General features: G+C 39.1%; 2 protein-coding genes across 2 annotated transcripts; one reads left to right on the top strand and one right to left on the bottom strand.

Moving 5' to 3' along the window:
* On the bottom strand, positions 1–9,321 carry LOC145777552 (uncharacterized). Its single transcript, XM_082588965.1, has 3 exons — positions 9,134–9,321; positions 2,243–2,466; positions 1–1,531 (listed from the first exon to the last, which is right to left on the bottom strand). Exons 1-3 carry the CDS (start codon positions 9,276–9,278, stop codon positions 1,184–1,186), a joined length of 717 nt encoding a protein of 238 aa, XP_082445091.1. The 5' UTR covers positions 9,279–9,321; the 3' UTR covers positions 1–1,183.
* A 2,674-nt stretch (positions 9,322–11,995) lies between these two features.
* Positions 11,996–19,856, top strand: LOC145777702 (uncharacterized). Its single transcript, XM_082589137.1, has 9 exons — positions 11,996–12,064; positions 13,408–13,481; positions 13,991–14,147; positions 14,608–14,714; positions 15,124–15,240; positions 15,353–15,485; positions 16,283–16,781; positions 18,577–18,781; positions 19,560–19,856. Exons 1-9 carry the CDS (start codon positions 12,055–12,057, stop codon positions 19,782–19,784), a joined length of 1,527 nt encoding a protein of 508 aa, XP_082445263.1. The 5' UTR covers positions 11,996–12,054; the 3' UTR covers positions 19,785–19,856.
* The last annotated feature ends 400 nt before the right edge of the window (positions 19,857–20,256 follow it).

Below are 20,256 nucleotides of genomic sequence, written 5' to 3'. Positions count from 1 at the left end.
TCTTTATTTATACAAATTTATGTCTCTAGGTTACAAACTGGCAAGATAGATAAAAATCAATTTAAGACAACAAAATCACAACAAAAAACAATCGTATTTCTTAGTTCTTACCATGCATTTATAGGCTACACATTTAAAATAACCAAGAAGATGAAGACTCTTTGTATTGGCTTTTAGTTTAACTTTTCACAAAAGTAATTAAAACTTACACTCTCAGTTAGTAGCAGCGATTGGTATCGCATTGTCTTTTTTTAGTACCATCTGCAATATTGCTTTCTGTCAATATACAGTAGGCTACGCTATTGTTGCTGTATTGAAGCAAGCTTGAATTTGCAGTACAGTATTAACACTGCGTGTTTCAGGCTACATTCTGAAACCATGGCTGACACTGACCGTCTTGTAGCAAAATGCAACGTTTTTTTTCTTCTTTGTGCTCACTGCTTAGGCTATACCCAGATAAGTATTGAGTCGTTTATAACATAAATTCAAGGTTTTTTTACATAAATTTACGTATGTATATGTTCAATAAATGTAAAAACAAAGGATTGGCTGGATGGGCTGGCATAACTTCACTTTTCAAAAATGATACTACTTCAATGGTGAAAGTCACTAAAAAAATAACAACAACATTCAAACTAACGGTTAGACTGCTTAAATTTAAAACAGTTTTACATATAGCCTGCATAATTTTAAACATGCAAAACGTTACCATCCTTAACTTTTATGCAAAAAAAGAAATAAATCGAACATTTTCTCCTTTCTTGAGTCAACATCAAAATCTAAAAAAGTTTATTTTCTCCAGTAAATATTTTTAGTGACGATCAAATAAACAGTACAAACAGTACTTTTAAAACTAAATCGCAGACGTTGAATCAATGTAAAAAGATTGGTTTGCTGGCTGATTTATGCACAACTTGGGGTGCAGAAGATAAACAAAACAAAGGTGAGAAACCGCAAGCATGAATTGCTCATTTAGCGAAGGATTATTACTTCATCTGTAGCTATATAGATTTCTTGGATATCATTTTGAAAGTTAAGTTTTCCGCAAGCTATAACTTTAATTAGATGCACGAAAGTATTGCTTTGAGAAGGTGCCAACAAACCTATGTTCTCTTTTGCTCGCACAGTAGCCAAGTTGCTAAGTTTGAAGCACAAGGTCAAGGTTTATGAACCTTGAACCTTTTTAAAATAGAATATCATCTTGTTGGGTGGAGAATGATTTGTAAGTAGTTTCGTTATTTTGATTTCGCCGGGACGTTCTGGGTGGAGGTTGCCAGGCGTTTTTATCAGCTGAACGAACAATGCTTCCGTCATCGGTCACGTGAGTGGTTGACGAAGCAAATGCAATCGGGTCAACGACCATTAGTGACGTTTCTCTGGCTTTCTTCTTTTTGGTGTTTGGTGGAAAAAATGGTTTACGTCTTGGGGCAAACTGAGCGGTTGAAGGTTTCTTTTCTTTCGCCTCGTTTGGATTTTCAGCAGCAACACTGAAATTCTGCGACTTCTCTTCATCTTGCGTAAAAGCGGAATTCTGTTGGTGACATTTCATTTTAGTGATCCAAAAATGCAAAGTATTTCGACATACATGAACATACGTATTATGATCGTGAGAAGCATTGTTTTTTCGGGAATCGAAACGAAATAGAAGTCTTGAGCAAGAAGCTTAACTTGCAACAAAATAAAAGTGAATCTAACCAAAGAAATTTCTCCCCGAAACTAAATGAAATTTTGTGTTTTCCTTGCTCTACAATATGTTTTAGCAACACTTTTTGTTTCCACAAACCCTATTTTGTAAGCTGCCATATTTTAGATGGACTACAGCTTACAGGTTAGAACCGAATTGATAGAAACGTCACGTTGGTAGGCCTACGTCCAACAGCCTTCATCGGTTTGGCCCCAATAAATTCCAACCAATTGTTAACAACAAATCTCCTAAAGCTATTTGGCAGTTACATGTAGTTATTTTTATGGACGATTATTCGATAACAAACGATAGTACGTAAGTGGGTCTTGAGAACACATTTAATCACATGCTTGAAGACTTAGGTCTCCACAGATTTTCTTTTTGCATTCCTCTAATGAGGAGGGAGAGACATGGGTAGCCCAAAGTGGTTGAATGGACAACCAGATTAAACCTACCTTGACTCCCATCTCGCTAATCATAAACTTTAGCCACAAATGATACGCCTAACTATTTGGATATAGTCCTAAGACAAAAATAAGTCACAAAATCTTTTCGTACCGAACCAGCCGTCATAAACATGTTCGCGGTCTTCGCTTTATCGCTTCCGTACAAAGGGGCATCACTGGCTTCAAGTTTAGAATCCACGTTTCTTTTGTTGCAGCAGTAGCAAAGAAACCGTTCAACGTGGAAGTACACACCGATGAAGATTCCGGCTATGGCGAAAATGACCGACAAGCACAAAGTGACTCCCAGCACAACAACGGAATTGCCACCTCCTTCTTCTGTTTTTATCAAGACAGTAATAATTAATTTTAACAGAACAGCGGAACATATCAATGTAAGCGCAATCAATGTAAGCGCAACCAATGTAAGCGCAACCATCAAAATAAGTCAACCGTGACCTGAAGAAGTCAGTCGTGTCTGGTTGACAAAACGTTGGAATAATTATACATTATAACCTGAAGCAACTTGTGATAGTTTAGCTTAGTTTACACCAGAAGAGCGTCTAATATTATTGAACTAAATACCTGCTGAACAGCCTCATTCAATCTAAAAGTAAAAGTGCCGTAAGTAAAAATTGCTTAGTTCAAAACAGAGCAAATATAGAAAGTAAATCAGTCCACATCACGATTATATATATTCTATCCCAACCTAAAAACTGCTTTAGGCTACCTACGTCCTACAGCCTGTTGCACCTCCGCCTGCATATATAAATAGTTGTATGTTATAGGCTATGTTTTGTTTTTAATCTATTGTTTTCTAGATTCTAGGACGGATTCTAGGTTATTGGTCACAGCGGTAAACCATAATCTCTTCTTGGGAAAATTTTAACATAAAGTTCCCGAATCCGTTCGTCTGTATATAATGACCGAAGAAACACACACTTGAACTTCTTTTCAAACAGTGTATTTCTGTAAAATTAGCCCACGGCTACCGAAAACGAGGGGGTGCAACGCCTTACACCACTGAAAAACTGTCACTACAGAACAGATTACTTGGATAAAAGACGGAACCTTTGTCCAGCTAGCAAGCACTAAGCCAACAGTTAAATGTGCGGCCAACTTTCAAACAATCATTTTACGAATGACCAGAATAGATAGCAATATCTCAAATTCACGTATGCAGTAGCCTACTGTGACGCAATAATGAAAGACAATTATGAAGTCATTCCAACAGGTGTTTAAAGCTGATGTAATATTTCCTGTTTAAACAGGCCCAAACAAGTCCAAACAAGTTTGACACAAGTCTATGAACGATGGTGCAATTTTGGCACATTTTCTAGCAACTTCCATGACGTAATATTCAGTAGACTTGAACGGTTTTATATGACGTTTGATTTGTACAGAGATTGGCCGTAACATAGCGGCCCCTAGTTATGACAGTCTAACATGGCATAACTAAAAAAGAATTGAAGGACAATCGTGAGCCAATGAATAAAACACACGATACACAAATTTTTTGAATCACTCACGTTTAAGTTAATACGCAAATACAAAGGGCATGCAAAGAATGAACAGCAATAAGAATAAACACGACGATACATGAAATTGGTACCATAGGTACACGCTAAATGACGCTATATACAATAGTTGCGATAATAACCGACTGTTCCGGGCTCAGACAAGTATCGGCCACCGCAGACAAAACCAGGCTCAAACCCTAACACTTAGGTGTTCTTTACGGGGGCGAGGCACGAAATATCCCTCAACACGTAGTCTACTTTCACTTTCCCCGTACTCTCATCATAGTTGCAGACGGCAACTTTGGCTCTACGAACCACAGGCTTCCTTTTCCTAATTTGTGGAACTACCTCATGCACCCTCCCAAGTTGATACTTCCCACGTTTACCAATGTCTTGGAGAGAACCTACCACTACAAGTTGACCAGGCTCCAAATTCTCGGCCATTTTTTCCGGCCCTGAAGACCTGGCAAGTAAAAATCGATCCATTTATTCCAAAACTGCTGAGAAAGTGACAAATTGAACCGATAATCCCTTCTTAATTGGTCACGATCATGTGGTTGCCCAACAGCACAGTATGGGTCTAAGTATGGGGTCAAAAGTGAGGCAGGGGTGATGACAGTAAAATCCCTAGGGTCGTCACTCAAAGGTACCAAAGGGCGTTCGTTCACGATCCGAACGGCACTGCCTGTGTACGTAAGCAGTTCAATAAAACTGGGCTTACGAATTGAAGAGTCCAAAATGTGAAAAAAGTACTTGGTCATATCGGCCACGAAACCAAATCTGCCAAGCCGCAATCTAGCCAAGAGATCTGCCAGAGAGTTTAACAAATCAGGACCCGAAAACATTACATCATTAACACAAGTTCCTCGAAATTCAGACTTGCCATCGTAAACAATGCGCTTTTTTAATTGTGACGTCACAAAGTATGGTAAATACCATTCAAATCCCTTGACATTTCCTGCTTCACCCGCGCGCTCAATATAGCCATTAGATTTAAGATCTTTCATGGTGTCAGTAAGGAAATCACGAAGTTCAGGTTGTTTTAAAGCTTTCTTTCTTAAAGCAGCAGCTCTATCTGACGCCAACACAAAATTGTTAGGTAGATCAATATCTTCCTTCAACGGAACAGGTATCTCAAATCGACCATCTTTCAACTCAATATTCGGTTCGACAAGTTCTCTAGCCAAAATATCATTGCGAGACAATTCACAGGTTTCATTTTGCAAAGTCAAATCCTGAATGACTTTATTCAGGTCTGCTATTTCCATATCGCGAGACTCAATTTTACGCTGAAAGCCAGAGATGACATCCGACTCTGAAGACGTCTGCACTCTGCACACTTTAGCAACGCTTTCAACTAAGGGTGACTTACCACCACAAGCCAACCAACCGAGAGGAGTGAGCAAAGCATGCGGTTCACTACGATTGTCACCAACACGCTCTTCTTTTGCACACATCAAATAAGCGTTGTCGTTGCCAATCAGTACATCTACAGTACTACAATCATTCAAATGAAACATATTCACGTCATGAAAATGACGGAAACCACTTAAATCTTGTTTATGGGGTAAAGTTTTAACATCGTCAGCCCAAGCTGGGTTAACCACCGAGGTTATATCACAAAACAGTTCATTCGTCTCTAACGACTGAATGTTGAGTTTAACAAGTTCAGCACAAGTAGGTTTCTGACCAGCCAGAGTATCCATTTTAAACGACGCTTTATCATACGGTTTAAGACCAAGTTCGCACACCAAGTCACTCGAAACAAAGGTCAACTGCGAACCAGGATCATGCTGACAATACACCAACTTCGATTTGCCAGTCATTGGATTCAAAACACGAGCAGCAGTAACGCGGTTAAAGGCTGCTTTAACATTTCCAATTTTAACATTACGCACAGGAACTCTGGCACCAGCCTCATCTTTACCGACCAAATCCAGAGAATCACGTGACGTCACATAAAAATCATGCAGAAGAAAATAGTGTTTCCTATCGTTGGTGGGTCCACACTTACGACAGTTATTTGCATGATTACAGTCTCTAACCATATGCTGGCGCAAACAATTCAAGCATTTGCCAGCTTTCACAATGACATCTCTCCGATCTTTAGGTGTCAAGCGCAAAAATTCTTTACAATTAGACAAAAAATGATATTCAACTTGACCACGTGACGAACCACAAAAACACGCCGGTATGTCATTATGTCTGGCCACACCGCCGCGCGGTGCGCCAACAGCAGTCGAGTACTGCGAACTCCCTGAAATCACATTATCATGGGGTTTTACCGACGTCTGCCTAACCGGACATGAAGGCAATTTTCCTTTGCCAAACTTTTTAAAATGCTGCGACTCACCAGAATCGCCCATTAGCATAATGCTAAAATCAGTCGACTTGCGCGTTTCCTCCCGTACTACAAAATCAAACAAACTCTGAAAAGTAGGTTCCTCAGTGCTACCATACTGATCACCTAAAAAGTCAAGATAACGCTGCTTAGCGTCAAACGGGAGTCGTTTAGCCAAATCCAAAACAAAACGTCCTTCTAATTTATCACGCTGACCATAAGCTTTCGCGTAAAGCAAACACTGCGACAATTCATCTTTAAACTCTTTCAAATCACTGGAAGAGATAGAAGTCAATTTGCTACCATAGCGATACTTTCTAATTTCTGGTTCTGCGAAAAGACCTCCACGAACTCCAAAACGTTGGGACAAGCGAGATAACGACATTTCTATCCTGTCTTCCTCTGACAAGCCAGGAGTGTCGGAAACCAAATTAGCAATCGTTTGTGCAGCTGTTCTAACACAAGCTGCTTGCAACAAAGTCAAACGAGTTCCCTTAAAGGGCGAAGCTGCCATCAAGGCCATAACACGATTTTTAAAGAAGACAAATGGCATATTATTACCATCGTAACCAATCAAGGCCGCCTTATCGAAGAACGTCCTACTATTTTGGTATTCAAAAAAGCAATCCTGCTGTTGAGAACTCGATTTAGCGGGAGAAGACAAGCTATATCCCTTAAGGGGCTGAGTGGGCTCAGTCACATGCACAGCCTGATCACGATCCTCAAACACGTTAAAATCAGGAGACACGATACGCCTCTCACAACCACCTAAATTACGTGTAGCTGGGCGATCAGCAACTAGCGGCGCAGAAAACTTTGAAGGGGGCAAAGCATTACTGCTAATGGCGGCCCCGTGACCTGTACGCTCTGGGGGAGGAGTTCGGTTGTAATTTGCAGACCTTGGCTCTACAGCCTTCGGAAGACCCTTAGCCGCGGTCCCGAGACCTCCTGAAACAGCTGGAAAACATGTGGATTGTACAGGTCCACTTACAGATTGAACAGGCGTCTGGAAAAGGTTAGGTAAATTAAACTGCGATTGATGTTCACTTCTGGAATGCCTAGAAGAGCCCTTCCTAGAGCTACGCCGGGAGCCCAACTCAGAACGATATTCAGCTAAAGCTACCTCCTTACGTTGTTCAGCCCTCAACTGTGCGTCTTTGAGTGCGAACTCAGCAGCTCTCGCTTCGGCTTTCGCGGCAGCCTCAGCTCGTACGGCCTTAGCTCTCGCGGCGGCCTCAGCAGCTCTCGCTTCGGCCTCAACTCGTATGGTCTCAGCTCTCGCGGCGGCCTCAGCAGCTCTCGCTTCGGCCTCAGCAGCTCTTGCTTCGGCCTCGGCTTGGATCTGGAGCTCCTCTCGTCTTAGCTGTAGGTTAATTTGTGCAACTATCCGTGACGAGCTCTCAGACATCCTAGTGCTTACATTTGAGGCGCTATCCTCAGGATGTATGTCAGCATCTAACCTATCTGAGAAATCACTTTCTTTTTGTTCGAAGTTATTTTTTAACGAGTTAAATTCGGGATCTACCCTATCACGAAGTTCTGCCAAGATTGCAGAGTTAACAATTTTACTCAAAAGAGCATGGAAATGCCTTAATTCCTCTTCTAAAGTAGATAAGTTAGATCTAAAAATTAACAGTTCCTGCTTATCACTCAAAGAACCTAGGGCCACAGAAAGTTTCCCAATTTGAGTCAAAATATCCCGTCTAAGATGCCGGGCCTCTCGAACTGACTTAGCTTCATCGTTAATGGGTCCCTCCCCAGAATGGCCTGCCCGACCGCAAAGAACATCATCAGGCTTAAACTCAGTCGAGTCGACGGCGGTCGAGTCCCTGTCACCACCGAGTGTAGACATATTAAATGTTAGAGCTAAATTTAACAATTAAAAAATTAAGTTACACAAACACACAAAATTACAGTAGTTATAAAAAACTTAACTGCAAAGACCGTAAAAATACAAAAAAGAATTTAAATGCACGATACCGTAGCTGTACGAGTATGTGAAGTCCAAACGTCCACAAAACTTGCTTGGATTCTTCCACTTGAATCTTCAAGCACAGATGGATTGCCTTTAATCTTCTTTCTTGCCAATAAATGTCAAAGTTATTTTTCTTCTGTACCAAACTGAGAAGAAATGTCTTTACTTTTTAGCTTAAAGTTCTTCAGTTGCCTACCGAGAAGAAATGTCTTTAATTTTCTTTGCTTCTTTAGACTACCAACCAATAAGATCTTCTTTTATTATTTCTTTGCTTCTAAGTGCTTCTGTGCCAAACACTAGACAGAGAACCGTCTTTTATTTTTTATGCTGCCTGTGCTTCCGTACAAACACTAGCCAGAGAATCGTCTTTTATTTTTTGCTTCTAAGTGCTTCTTAGCCTACCAACTACAAACTTCGTCTTTTATTTTTTATGGTCACAGCGGTAAACCATAATCTCTTCTTGGGAAAATTTTAACATAAAGTTCCCGAATCCGTTCGTCTGTATATAATGACCGAAGAAACACACACTTGAACTTCTTTTCAAACAGTGTATTTCTGTAAAATTAGCCCACGGCTACCGAAAACGAGGGGGTGCAACGCCTTACACCACTGAAAAACTGTCACTACAGAACAGATTACTTGGATAAAAGACGGAACCTTTGTCCAGCTAGCAAGCACTAAGCCAACAGTTAAATGTGCGGCCAACTTTCAAACAATCATTTTACGAATGACCAGAATAGATAGCAATATCTCAAATTCACGTATGCAGTAGCCTACTGTGACGCAATAATGAAAGACAATTATGAAGTCATTCCAACAGGTGTTTAAAGCTGATGTAATATTTCCTGTTTAAACAGGCCCAAACAAGTCCAAACAAGTTTGACACAAGTCTATGAACGATGGTGCAATTTTGGCACATTTTCTAGCAACTTCCATGACGTAATATTCAGTAGACTTGAACGGTTTTATATGACGTTTGATTTGTACAGAGATTGGCCGTAACAGTTATGACCTTATCGGTTTCAATCCAGGTTTGCTACAAACTAAGAAATTGCTTTTGTGGATAAACAGATCAAATCCACACAAAACGTTTGCTTTAATTACGGTAGCCTACTGATACTGTAGATCAAAACATTGAAAGCAAAAGATATTTTTTAGCTTAATTCTTACCTTTATCAGCAGGACCTGTAGGTTTTGAATCAAATTCTCCACCTCTGACAACATTGTCGTCTGGTGCATATTGGCTAGTTGTTATTTGTAAACTCAAAAGAAGAATAGCAAAATGAATTAACGGGTGAAATTGTAACGAAAACATTTTACGTGAAATTAGCCATTTAGATCAGCAAATACTAAATGTTGTCAACCTGCAAAAAATGATTTCAGCAAAACAGCAATCAGAACATTCTTGGAATTGCAAACAGTGATGTGGAAACAGTTGTTGTTGTTGTTGTATGTAGGGCCGGATTTAGCTGATGGGGGGCCCGGGGCACTTTTAGATCGGGGGGCCCCCGTGCAAAAAAATTTTTCGCGCCTACGACGCGTAAAAACCATCTCTATGTCTACAGTAGCATCAGTCCAGTACTGCACAGCATTTTGCAGAAACTTTAAAAGTCAAAGGGAATAAAATAACACAAAATCACATTTTTTTCCACATAGGGGGCCCTTCAAAAGTCGGGGGGCCCGGGGCAACTGCCCCTCTGCCCCCCCCTAAATCCGGGCCTGGTTGTATGCGCCTTCAGTCTATCCCGCTTGATAAAATCCGTGCCTCTCTAAATTTTAAGGAACAATCTTTCTCCTTCTTTTATTTCAAAAAGCAAGTTAGCATGTTGCTTTTTGTCAACCACTAGACTAGACAGTCGTGTGGAATAGAAAAGCTTGGGCCGTATGCTAGTTGCTAATGATTAGAATTCATGCTCTTGCATATCTTGCCAAACAACCTATAAACTTCTTTATTCATCAGATGAAACTACTGCTCTTCAATTCAAAAAATTTAGAAGCAGATGCTTATGATACCCTCCCGTTCTAAGGGATTACTGTCATAGTACTAGAACAATTTTAACGTCTAACGATTTTTGCAACCTGGAGTAGCCTAGTGGTAGGCTCAGTAATGAAAACAGCTAAGGCCATGGAAGCGCAACCAAACGATTTCAAATTATTTTGTAACGAAAAAATATTTAATTTTGAACCAGTCACCAAACATATCGTTAATCTGAGTTGGTTGTCTTTTGCTCATGCAACTTTTCTAAAAGTTTCATAATAAACATATTGTAGCCTACTCTATATGCACCATATTATGCTGAGTGAGATAAGCAAGCAGAGGCAACTGAGGTATGGTATTCAGTGAATTGGCAGAAAATGGCTTCAGGCATCTAAGTCTGATCTTGTGTTACAACTTGAAGGCACAAACGCAGCCAGCTGGATGACGAGACATTTTTATGTCTGAGTCAGCTGCAATTTTGGTATGATTGTTTTGATGCAATACGTTGTTGATTCAATGCAACGCACTTGCAAATGCTTAAGACGATCAGTTTGCCAGATGTTCTTCACTATTTAAGGTCAACAATAGATATGCCTATGTTGTTTAGCTTCGCGACATACTCAAAAAAAAATTATGCCTATGCTTATTGATAGATAGGTGTTTATCGGTTGCTGGGAAAAAGATGTGCGATAAATCAAAACACAATGTGCAGTAAAATTGTTGAAAATATTACAATTAAAAAAAAGATAAAAGTGATTCAACTACAGTATAAGTGAATTCAACAACAACGTTCACACAACAACAAGTGATTTCTATATAAATATTTTTTGTTTCGATTTTACAACCATGATAGGAAACTGTGCCGGACCAACGGCCTATTAAATCAGCAAATGTAAAATGTTTACTCTCTGGAGTACAAACGAATTTTATAAACAGCTAAAAATCGATTTCGATCAGCTAGCAACTAGATCATCTTCAGTTAAGCTTATTCAAATAGAATCTCTGGAGTAGTGTCATTTTCTTTAGCAACGTCTTGTTTTAAGGAAAGCGGTCCAGAGGTCACATTGGGTTCGGTACCAGTGACATTTCCAGATCCCTAAAACAAAACACTGCTAAACAAATGCAATGTAACAAAAATATATGCGACGTTTTCTTTTCCTTCCCGAGTCCCTGAAAAGGTTTCAGACTCCAAAATTTATTCCGGACCCAAATCCAAAAGTACCTCTCGCACCCCTCTGTTAACCCTACTGAGCTTGACCTTGGTCCGATACCAGGTGAATGTGAAAGTTGAAACACACCGTTCTTTTCAAAATGTGATATTGAGCGGGCGGAGCTGCTGAAGGAAAGGCAATTAAGTCAAAGGATCTCGCCTCCAACTTTTACTAGGGTTTTAGGCTTACTTACAATCGGCCACAATTTTACTTATTTGTATACAAAGCTCAGTAACCGTCTTTCTTTTGTCAAAAGCTAAATTACGGCTGAAACCAACACCATTGGATGAATGAGTGCTGGCAAAGGAGTCAAAATGATTTGCATTGTCTCTCCAGTTTTGATTGGAACCGTGAAAACCAACTCCAGATAAACAATGTTGTAGTTAAGGAGGGGGGGGGGGGCAAGAAAGGACAATTGTCTCCAAGTGCAACATTTCAGCGCGCAGACGTGATGTTGCAAAACTAAACATTTCAACATACTATTCTCTAGGCCTCTAGCTCTAGGGAGTGCAAAAAGTGTCACTATCCCAGGGGGCTGGAAGCCCTAGCTACGCCACTGGCAATGTATCTCCCAACCTGAGTGTATGAGACCACGAAGTAGAAATAGCGGGACAACTTTTTGGAAATAAAATAAAACATTGGAAACGCAAATTTCGAGTCACTTATACGTTGTATTGATGTAGTCATTCGCTTTTCGGAATGCTGACGTTAGCGTGTGTTCTTGCATCTGCACGTTTCTTTTTTTACTAAACCGCACGCGCATTATTCATGCTCATATGACGTCATCTTGGAGAGTGAGTAAACACAATCGCCAACTTGTGGTGACGTCAGTGTAACAGTGAGCTCACAAGCAAGGAAGCCCAGGTTATTTTTGAGGTTTGAATAAAGATTTAGTAAACCAGATGGACAGGGGTAAGTTGTGATTTCTTGTGAGTGGGTCATTTTTAAGTGTTATGGTTAAAGTTGGCTAGTCAGCAGCACGTGACCAGTGGCCAGTAGTTTTGCATCATTGTGCATTCGCAGTGTAGCAATGCGAACTATTTATTTATTTATTACTAAGTTTTTATTTCCGATATCAAGTACAAACTGTTAGTCGACAATGGGTAAGTTAATCGTGTGCGTTGTGGCAAGGGTAGCTAAAGTAACCTCTCTGCTCCCTCCCCAGTTCCCAGACAACATGTAGCCTACTGTGCAAGATGCAAATGCGACATTATTTGCGCAAAAACCAAAGGCCTGGTGTTACATATTTGAGGCTGCCACTTTGCTGCCCTGGCAACAATCTCCAGACTTATATCAACAGCTATTGTAGGCTACCGACCAGTAGCCTACTTCTGTTGTAGTTTCGGATTTGCATTGTGTTGTGGTAAAAATACAGCGGTAATTAGGCAAGTAAACGATTGACCTGAAAGCAAAGAAATCAAGAGCGGGCATTAAAGTATCATTTGTCGAAATCAATTTGAAATAAAAACGTTCTCATTTTTGGTCGTCACGGTTCAGTTTATTTCATATTCGATATCCAAAGGAGCTGTTGAACAACAATGACGTCAGACCATTATGATTCATCCGACCTCAGTGAACGTGCTTACGCGTGCGTTTGGATAAGTTTATTCAAACTAAAGCCCTGGGCAAACTTTCTGCCAAACTCTGACGTCAGCATCTGGATGTCATTACTCTCGACAGAAGGGAGTTGATTTCATTAATCACTTCGCCTTTTTTTTTCACCGAAAAATGCTTTCCAGCAATGGTTGCAACTTGCAACATTCACATAATGAATACAAAAGTAAAAGTAGAATGGTATTTTGTACACGTTCTTTTATCTTTATTGCTTCACTAACGTTTCGCGCATCGTGACAATGTGCATCCTCAGAGCGAGTAAAACAAAAAATTCTGATAGTATTAATATATAAATTCGAAATTATATTTTGTACGAGAGCGTAAGGGTCGAAGTTGGTATTAAAGGTCGCAATGAAACTTTTCGTGATAAGTAAATTTTGCCATCTTTAAACGCAAGCCAAATTTCAGGTTTAATAAACAAAGTTTCTAATGTTATTATTACTCTTTAATTTATGTTATGAAACATGAAAAAAATGTCTTTCCTTCCATCTCATATCCTGTAAATAACCATGAAACTATAAAAACAACCAGAAAACACACAAGCGTTTGTAATTAGGATACTATAGCCTACTATTCACTGCTTGTTTAATTTTTCTTCGCACGACAAGATTGTTTAATTTTATTGTTTCATTTTTGTTTAGATCCAAGTTTATCGTCTACGAAATGCAACACTTCCAGAGCAACAAGTTGCCCTACACCTCGAAAAAGAAATAAAGTAAGGTTTGGTACACAAGAAATTATGTTCATGCAGTCTATACTCTGAAGCAATAATTACAATATTGTCAAAAATCGTTTTAATTTTAAGTAACTTTACAAAGCAGAAAGTTGCTATATGTGATAGAAGCTGAAGCTGTAATTAACATCATAGCCGGGGTGTAGTCAGGGGAGGGAGGAATTGGAATGTTTTAAATAAATATTTCACCGTTTATTACAGCATTATTTGACAAAGTTTTATGAGTGATTTGGGCTAAAAGTACTCTCAATATGCGTAATTTTAAGGTTTTTTGTTTCAAAAATGTCCAAGGGAACCCTCCACACCAACTTCTGGGCCCTTCATCTTTGTTGACTCGTTGTTGGGCTCTGACAAGTGCAACAATACTTATTTGCCCCCCCCCCCCCCGTAATTTTGTGCTGGCTACACCCCTGATCACACCCTACCATTCAGTAGAAACAAATGCGCTTGTTTTACAATGGTGTGACCGGTAATGAAACAGTTGTTTACAGCCATGGAATTCCTCCGTTTGTGGAAAACAATCCTCACGCGCATCATCTTGCTTGTCTGGGGTGGCAAAAAAGTTAACTTACGCTAAAAAAATCCAATTTATAAGGGAACAAAACAATCATGACGCTGGAATCAACGCAAAGTACATCAATTCAAGTGGTAAGAAACTGCATCCTAAGCAAACAGTTTGTTTTGGTACTGAGCTTAATGAAAGAAGCGATTTTGGAAGATGAATAATGTGCTTTCGAGTGGAGGAGTAAAACTAGTGCAAATTCACGTAAATTGAGATAACCAGAAATTTTAAGCCAAACGTTAGCTACGATTGCTCACACGTTAGCTACGATTGCTCACACGTTAGCTACGATTGCTCACACGTTAGCTACGATTGCTCACACGACATTGTTCTTGTTAGTCTTGTTATCATTGATTTTGAAGTGTGTTTATTACAGTTTATTTTAACAAACGAAATTAGACACTCCCTTTAGCTTGTAATTACTTACGTCCTGTGATGATTGTGTCATATGACGTAGTGTTTACATCATCAAGTAAGACGCAAAGTGGTTTACGTAATTATTTCCTTGAGTTATATTCACTTAAAAAATATTGTGGCATGTCACAGAAGTGACGTTGAGAGAGCAAAAAAAAGAAGAAATACCCCAAGACACTCTTCACACAAACAGCGACCCGACTTATTCTGCTTCGTTGGTGAATGGCGTTGGTGCAGAGGTGGGTTCAATCATATTTTATAATGTTTCAGGTGTTTGTTTTAAACCGCTGTAAGCATGATGTCTGTCACATGAAAGCTCAATAAACATATGCTATGATTTTTTTTTCTTGTTCTCACTCTTGATTTTTTTTTAAACGTCATAGTTTTGCCTAATTCCACAATACAAAACGATTGTACAACAATTTGGTAGCGCAATCAGGCGCGGATTTATAGGGGGGCCCAGGGGCCCGGTTATAAACCGAGGGCGAGAAGTCGTACATTTCTGCCCCACTACAAAGTCTTTTGCCTATTTCAGCAATACAAAACTATTGGACAATAATTTGATAGCACAATAATGTAAAAAACTGTTTTTTATCGAAAAAGACTTTTTAATTTGCTACTATACAATTCTTATACAAATTTTATCAGGATTCTGAGTGCTCGGATATTTCCTTGAATTTCGATGCATCTGCTTCCAAGTATTACGGAGTTGGAGAGTGGGCCACTGCTGCATTGGAAAGTTCCCAGTTCAAAATTCGATCTAAGGTTGAGTGATGTGATTTAATTTAATTTTTTAGAATTGATTGGTTTCATTTGTTCTGGTTGTTTTATGACGTTATGCGCTGACGTCAATGTGACGTTTTTAATTCATGTTCAGGAAGATGTCAGTCAATCTTTATGCTTTCCATCATCATCTTTCGGTGAATTGAAAAAGATTAACCAAAAACCGATCTCCGAAAATAATGTAATCTGTCAGAAGGAAAATCTCGATTTGGGATCTTTAAGTACTGGTAAGTTTAACAAAGTCTCGGATTTTTTTATATTTGATAGAGTACTTGGAGTTTCGGAGAAGTAGCCTAAGTGTGGTGATACTGATAGATACCGACAATCAGGGCCGGATTTAGCTGATGGGGGGCTCGGGGCACTTTTAGATCGGGGGCCCCCGTGAAAAACCAACTCTACGTCTATACAGTAGGCTAACATTAATCCAGCACTGCACAGCATTTTGCAGAAACTTCAAAGGCTGAAAGAAAAAAAATAACGCAAAATCACATCTTTTCCACGTAGGGGGGCCCTTCAAAATTCGGGGGGCCCGGGGCACTTACACCCTCTGCCCCCCCCTAAATCCGAGCCTGCCGACAATAATCAGAGAAAGGTTAATTTGCGACTTTAACTGAATGCAACTAACTGAATGTACTATACTGAATCCAATCCATGACACATAAAGGCTACGATGAAGAAATGTATAATTTTATTCAGATATAATTAACCGATAAAACGTTAAAAACCAAATCATAATCCCGCAGTTCTAAAAAGCTGAAAACTGATTGCTACGATCTGCAAACCATGAAGATTGTAGTACTTTTTTATTGATTTTTGAGAAGCCAGTCATAATTGCTATGCTTTACTGCATGGTGACCTTTTGTCTCACACTGAAAACACAACAGCGTCTTAGCGTGGCACCTAACTCAGCATTTCAACTGGAAATGTGAGATAATGACAAGTCGCTCGCTTAGCTACCTTGATTTTGTGGTGGAAACGTAATTTACTTTACTACACGGTATTTTCAATAATTTTTTTTTTGCAGATGTTGTTGGTACAAGTTTGATGCAGTGCAAGAAATCGGATGTTCCCTTTACAAACTTTCGCAAAAGACAAAATTTCGGCAATGAAGCTTCGTCTACCAAATGTAACAACGAAATTGAACAACAGAAGTACAAAAGACGAAAAACATCAAACAAATCCACTGTCTCAATTTCTGCGTTATCAAATTCACTAAATTCTGACGTCACTGCAAAGAAAAGTGCAATCGCTCCGCTTCCTTCAAACTGCGTGCATATTCCACAGCACACACATTCACTTCACCAACCATCTAGTTTGCCACTCTCTCCTTTACTCAGTGATCAAGAAAAAGACCTAATTCTTCCCTATATAAATCTGCAAAGATCATGGAATGCAAAATATATATCAGTAACACCTTCCTTTGACAAAGTTCATAAAAACGGCCGGATAAATTATTTTGTCTCCCATGAACGTTCTAATTGCTTGGAGCCGAAATCGTTTTCCAAGACAAATTTGAATTCCAGGTTTGAGTTCCTTTCATTGGAATTTAGTTTCTATATGAATTGTTACATATTTTTTGTTCACGTTGTCATTGTTTTCTGAAGTATTGCCAAAAATGTCATTCCGCATAAAGCCTAGTCTAAGCAACAAGTAAAGTTAGTAAAGTCTACCATAGACTTTATTACTAAATAGGCCTACTTATGAAATACAGAGAAATTGTTCGTTTTATTATTGACGTATTATTCCCTTAACATTGCTAAAAGTTTTCTAATTAAACATACCCAGCAAACATTGTACCTCGGCCCAACGTAGTGTGACAGTTGGTAAAATAGTGCTCCTCTGTTGACCCAACGTATCTTGTACCATTCGACGCATTTGGGCCAACTTATTTTAAAATCTTTGGGCCAACGTAAAACATATTGAGGGGTTACCATAGTTCGCCCGCAAATACTGACGTTGGCCCAACGTTCTGTACAACTGCACACCAACATTGGCAAGAACGACTTTTGAATTCTAATTTTTTTTGCATTTTCATTGTCCCATTACAATATTGTAAAAGGAATAGGGGAAAGCCGTGTATTATGAACCCCCTAACAATAAATGTTCCTAATTTCACAACTTCAATGAAAATATGGACAATATTTACAGAACAGCAAGCTAACATGCATACCTATTCCCCATCAATATATTAGTATGTGATATTTTGCAATAAAAAAGTTATTTCAATTTTATTAATTTACCAAAAGAGTTCATATTACACAACCCTCTGTGTAATATGAACCCCTGTGATGTGTAATATGAACCGCTTTGAATCATTGCTGAATAGAGGTGGATTGACTACACAAAAACTGCACTAAAGCAAGCCACATTACATGTGCAGCATAACAAAATTTATTACCATAAGGTTTTCAAATAATTTACACCAATTTTAGTAAACATGCACTACTTTTTAAATGCAAGCATTAAATTCACAAAAAGATAAGCAACATTAATCGAATGACGTGCACTGCATTGAGAATGCTGGTAAAATTGAAGTCTGAACCCCAGTTTACAGAACCCCAGTTTAAAAAAATTCATTACACCATCATAAAGCACTTGGTAATATGAACCTGGGTTCATATTACACATTCAGCTAGGGTTCATGTTACACACTTGTGGTGATTCCAGTTAAAATGCTGATAATCAACTAAATAATGCATTTTTTAAACAAAACTTGTTGTGATTTCCATCATCACGTTTATTTGAGGGTATATTAATCAAAAAAATACAAGTCCATTGATATACTGATAAAAAAAAACAACAATTTCTCCATCTGCAAAATAATATCACACAAGCTTTAAACCTTCATACCCTCAAAACTTCAATAACACGCCAACTTTCAACAAGAACTTTTCCGGTCGAATGACTAGCAAACTTACTTAATTCAAGCTGTTAAAAGTCAAACATTTTTATTGCCACGTTTTCTAAAAACAACAGGGAGTTCATAATACACGGCTTTCCCCTACCATGCATGAAGCAAACTTAAACAATTCTTCGAAGGTATCTTCAATTAAAATATTTCAAAAGTTGGCAAAGTTGGCAAAACTACACTACCCTCAGCTAACCCGAACAACCGTCAGCCAACGTTGGACCAAGGAAAAATGTTTACTGGGTAGGCTACGTATTAGATAGTTAGGGTTAGCTCAATAATATGGACGAAAAGATTCTTTCATCGCTCTCTCAACATTTCTAGATTTTTTGCCGCACTTTAAAGTAAGTTTTGGGAAACCGTGGTTTTTCGTTCCATGGAAATGTTTTGGTCAACTTGTTCTATTGCAGACTGGAACATCACAGCAGCGTTAAATCAAATTTGAAACTATCCAATGATAACAACTTCAAAAGCAAGGATGACATTCTGTTGAGATCAGGAGATTGCCTTCAGTTAGAAAAAGAAATTTCTCTCGCTGACTTCAACAACAAAGAAATAGTTGTAACAAATTTGAACGCAAAGAAAACTCACAGCCATAACGGAATGGCCAACGTAGTAAGATATCAGCTACTGATGTTTTACAGTTTGAGCTCATAGACCATTTAGCCTAATTAGTGGCCTGAAGACCTTGCAAAATGGCCAGACAAGCAACAATCTTTCAATTCTCATAGGCTCTTTGTAACAGAGCAATCTATATCAAATGTAGTTGTCCATTCAGTGACCTCTGCTGATTTAATGTTTGTAGAAAACAACAGTTTCAACTGCAAACAGAAACTCTACCTTGCCAGTTTCGGTGTTCGGGCCTGTGCCATTAGCTAGCTTAAAGCCACAATTTTGTACCAGAAAATGATTTTTCAGTCCAAGGAAAATAAATGCAGCCGGCAGGCAGCAGTGCAGTGCCGGCAGCAGTGGCCGAGTGCCGGCAGCAGTGGCCGAGTGGTTAGCGCGTTGGGCTCGCAGTCGAGAGCCTGCATGTTCGACCCAGCCACCCGCACTTGCTGTTGTTTCTCTGGGCAAGAAACTTTACGATAATTGCCTCTACCCAGTGATCGATTTTGAGTAATGGGCAGTACGAAATTTAAGTCATAAGTAGAGTAGACAACCGGAAACAGACATTGTCGTCGGATGCAGCGTGGGTCAGGTGTACGTCGGAAGGCGTACAATCCGATGCATAGCGCTCAAGTCCGCTTTCCCGAAATGCAGGATAAAGATATGACAAACAAAACAAACAAAATTTCCATTCACTCAAACTGTAGTTTTCAAATTTTTGAGTAGGCTACATTACAAAATTATTACAGAAATGAGAATAGAGTTTTCTATACTTATTTTTCAGATCAATACTCCTGAAGCGTATCTCAACTGCATTGATACTTGTGTCAAAGTCAGATGTGTGCAAAAAGTTTGTAAGTGCAAAGTTTGTGGCTTTTCGATAGATGTCACTCATGAAAAGAAAAGTATTAAAGATGTTGCTGAAGCTGAAAGTCTTCTTCGGTCTCATGTCACAGAGCACTCTTTAAAAGAACTTTATGATATGATATGCAAAACGCCAAATCGTTAGCAAATTTCCTTTTATTGCAAAAGCTCACTTCTTTGCAATATGTTTGTTCTTAATTTGCAGATTTGCTAATAAATTCACATAAGTATCGTTTCGTTGAAGAAAAAATAATGTGTGTTCAGCTCCCTGTGGTCCTGTATCCGTTGCAGTGTTGACGTTTAGTTTTGCGGCGTTGCTTCAGTTAAAATGTTTTATTTAATTATATTAGATTATGTTTGCCCTGTGGCACGAACAGTTTAATCCGCTTTCGAGATTTTGGTTTATTTTGGTACCACAAACCTAAGTTGTTTCTGTTAGAACACAACGGTCGACTTGCCTTGGCTGAGTAACCCAACGTCGGGAGATCCCAAAAAAAACCCACCATCGCATGTAAGGCAAGGTCGAACATAGGGTGTGAGGACTAGTGACCCTCACCCGCACCCCCACTGAAAGAGAGGTGTTTTTTATTTGTTCTTTCCACACGAGAAAAATTGAG

This window comes from Aplidium turbinatum, chromosome 9, assembly GCF_918807975.1.
Source record: "Aplidium turbinatum chromosome 9, kaAplTurb1.1, whole genome shotgun sequence".
Lineage (NCBI taxonomy): Eukaryota > Metazoa > Chordata > Ascidiacea > Aplousobranchia > Polyclinidae > Aplidium > Aplidium turbinatum.
This window is presented reverse-complemented; position numbering and strand designations above follow the sequence as displayed.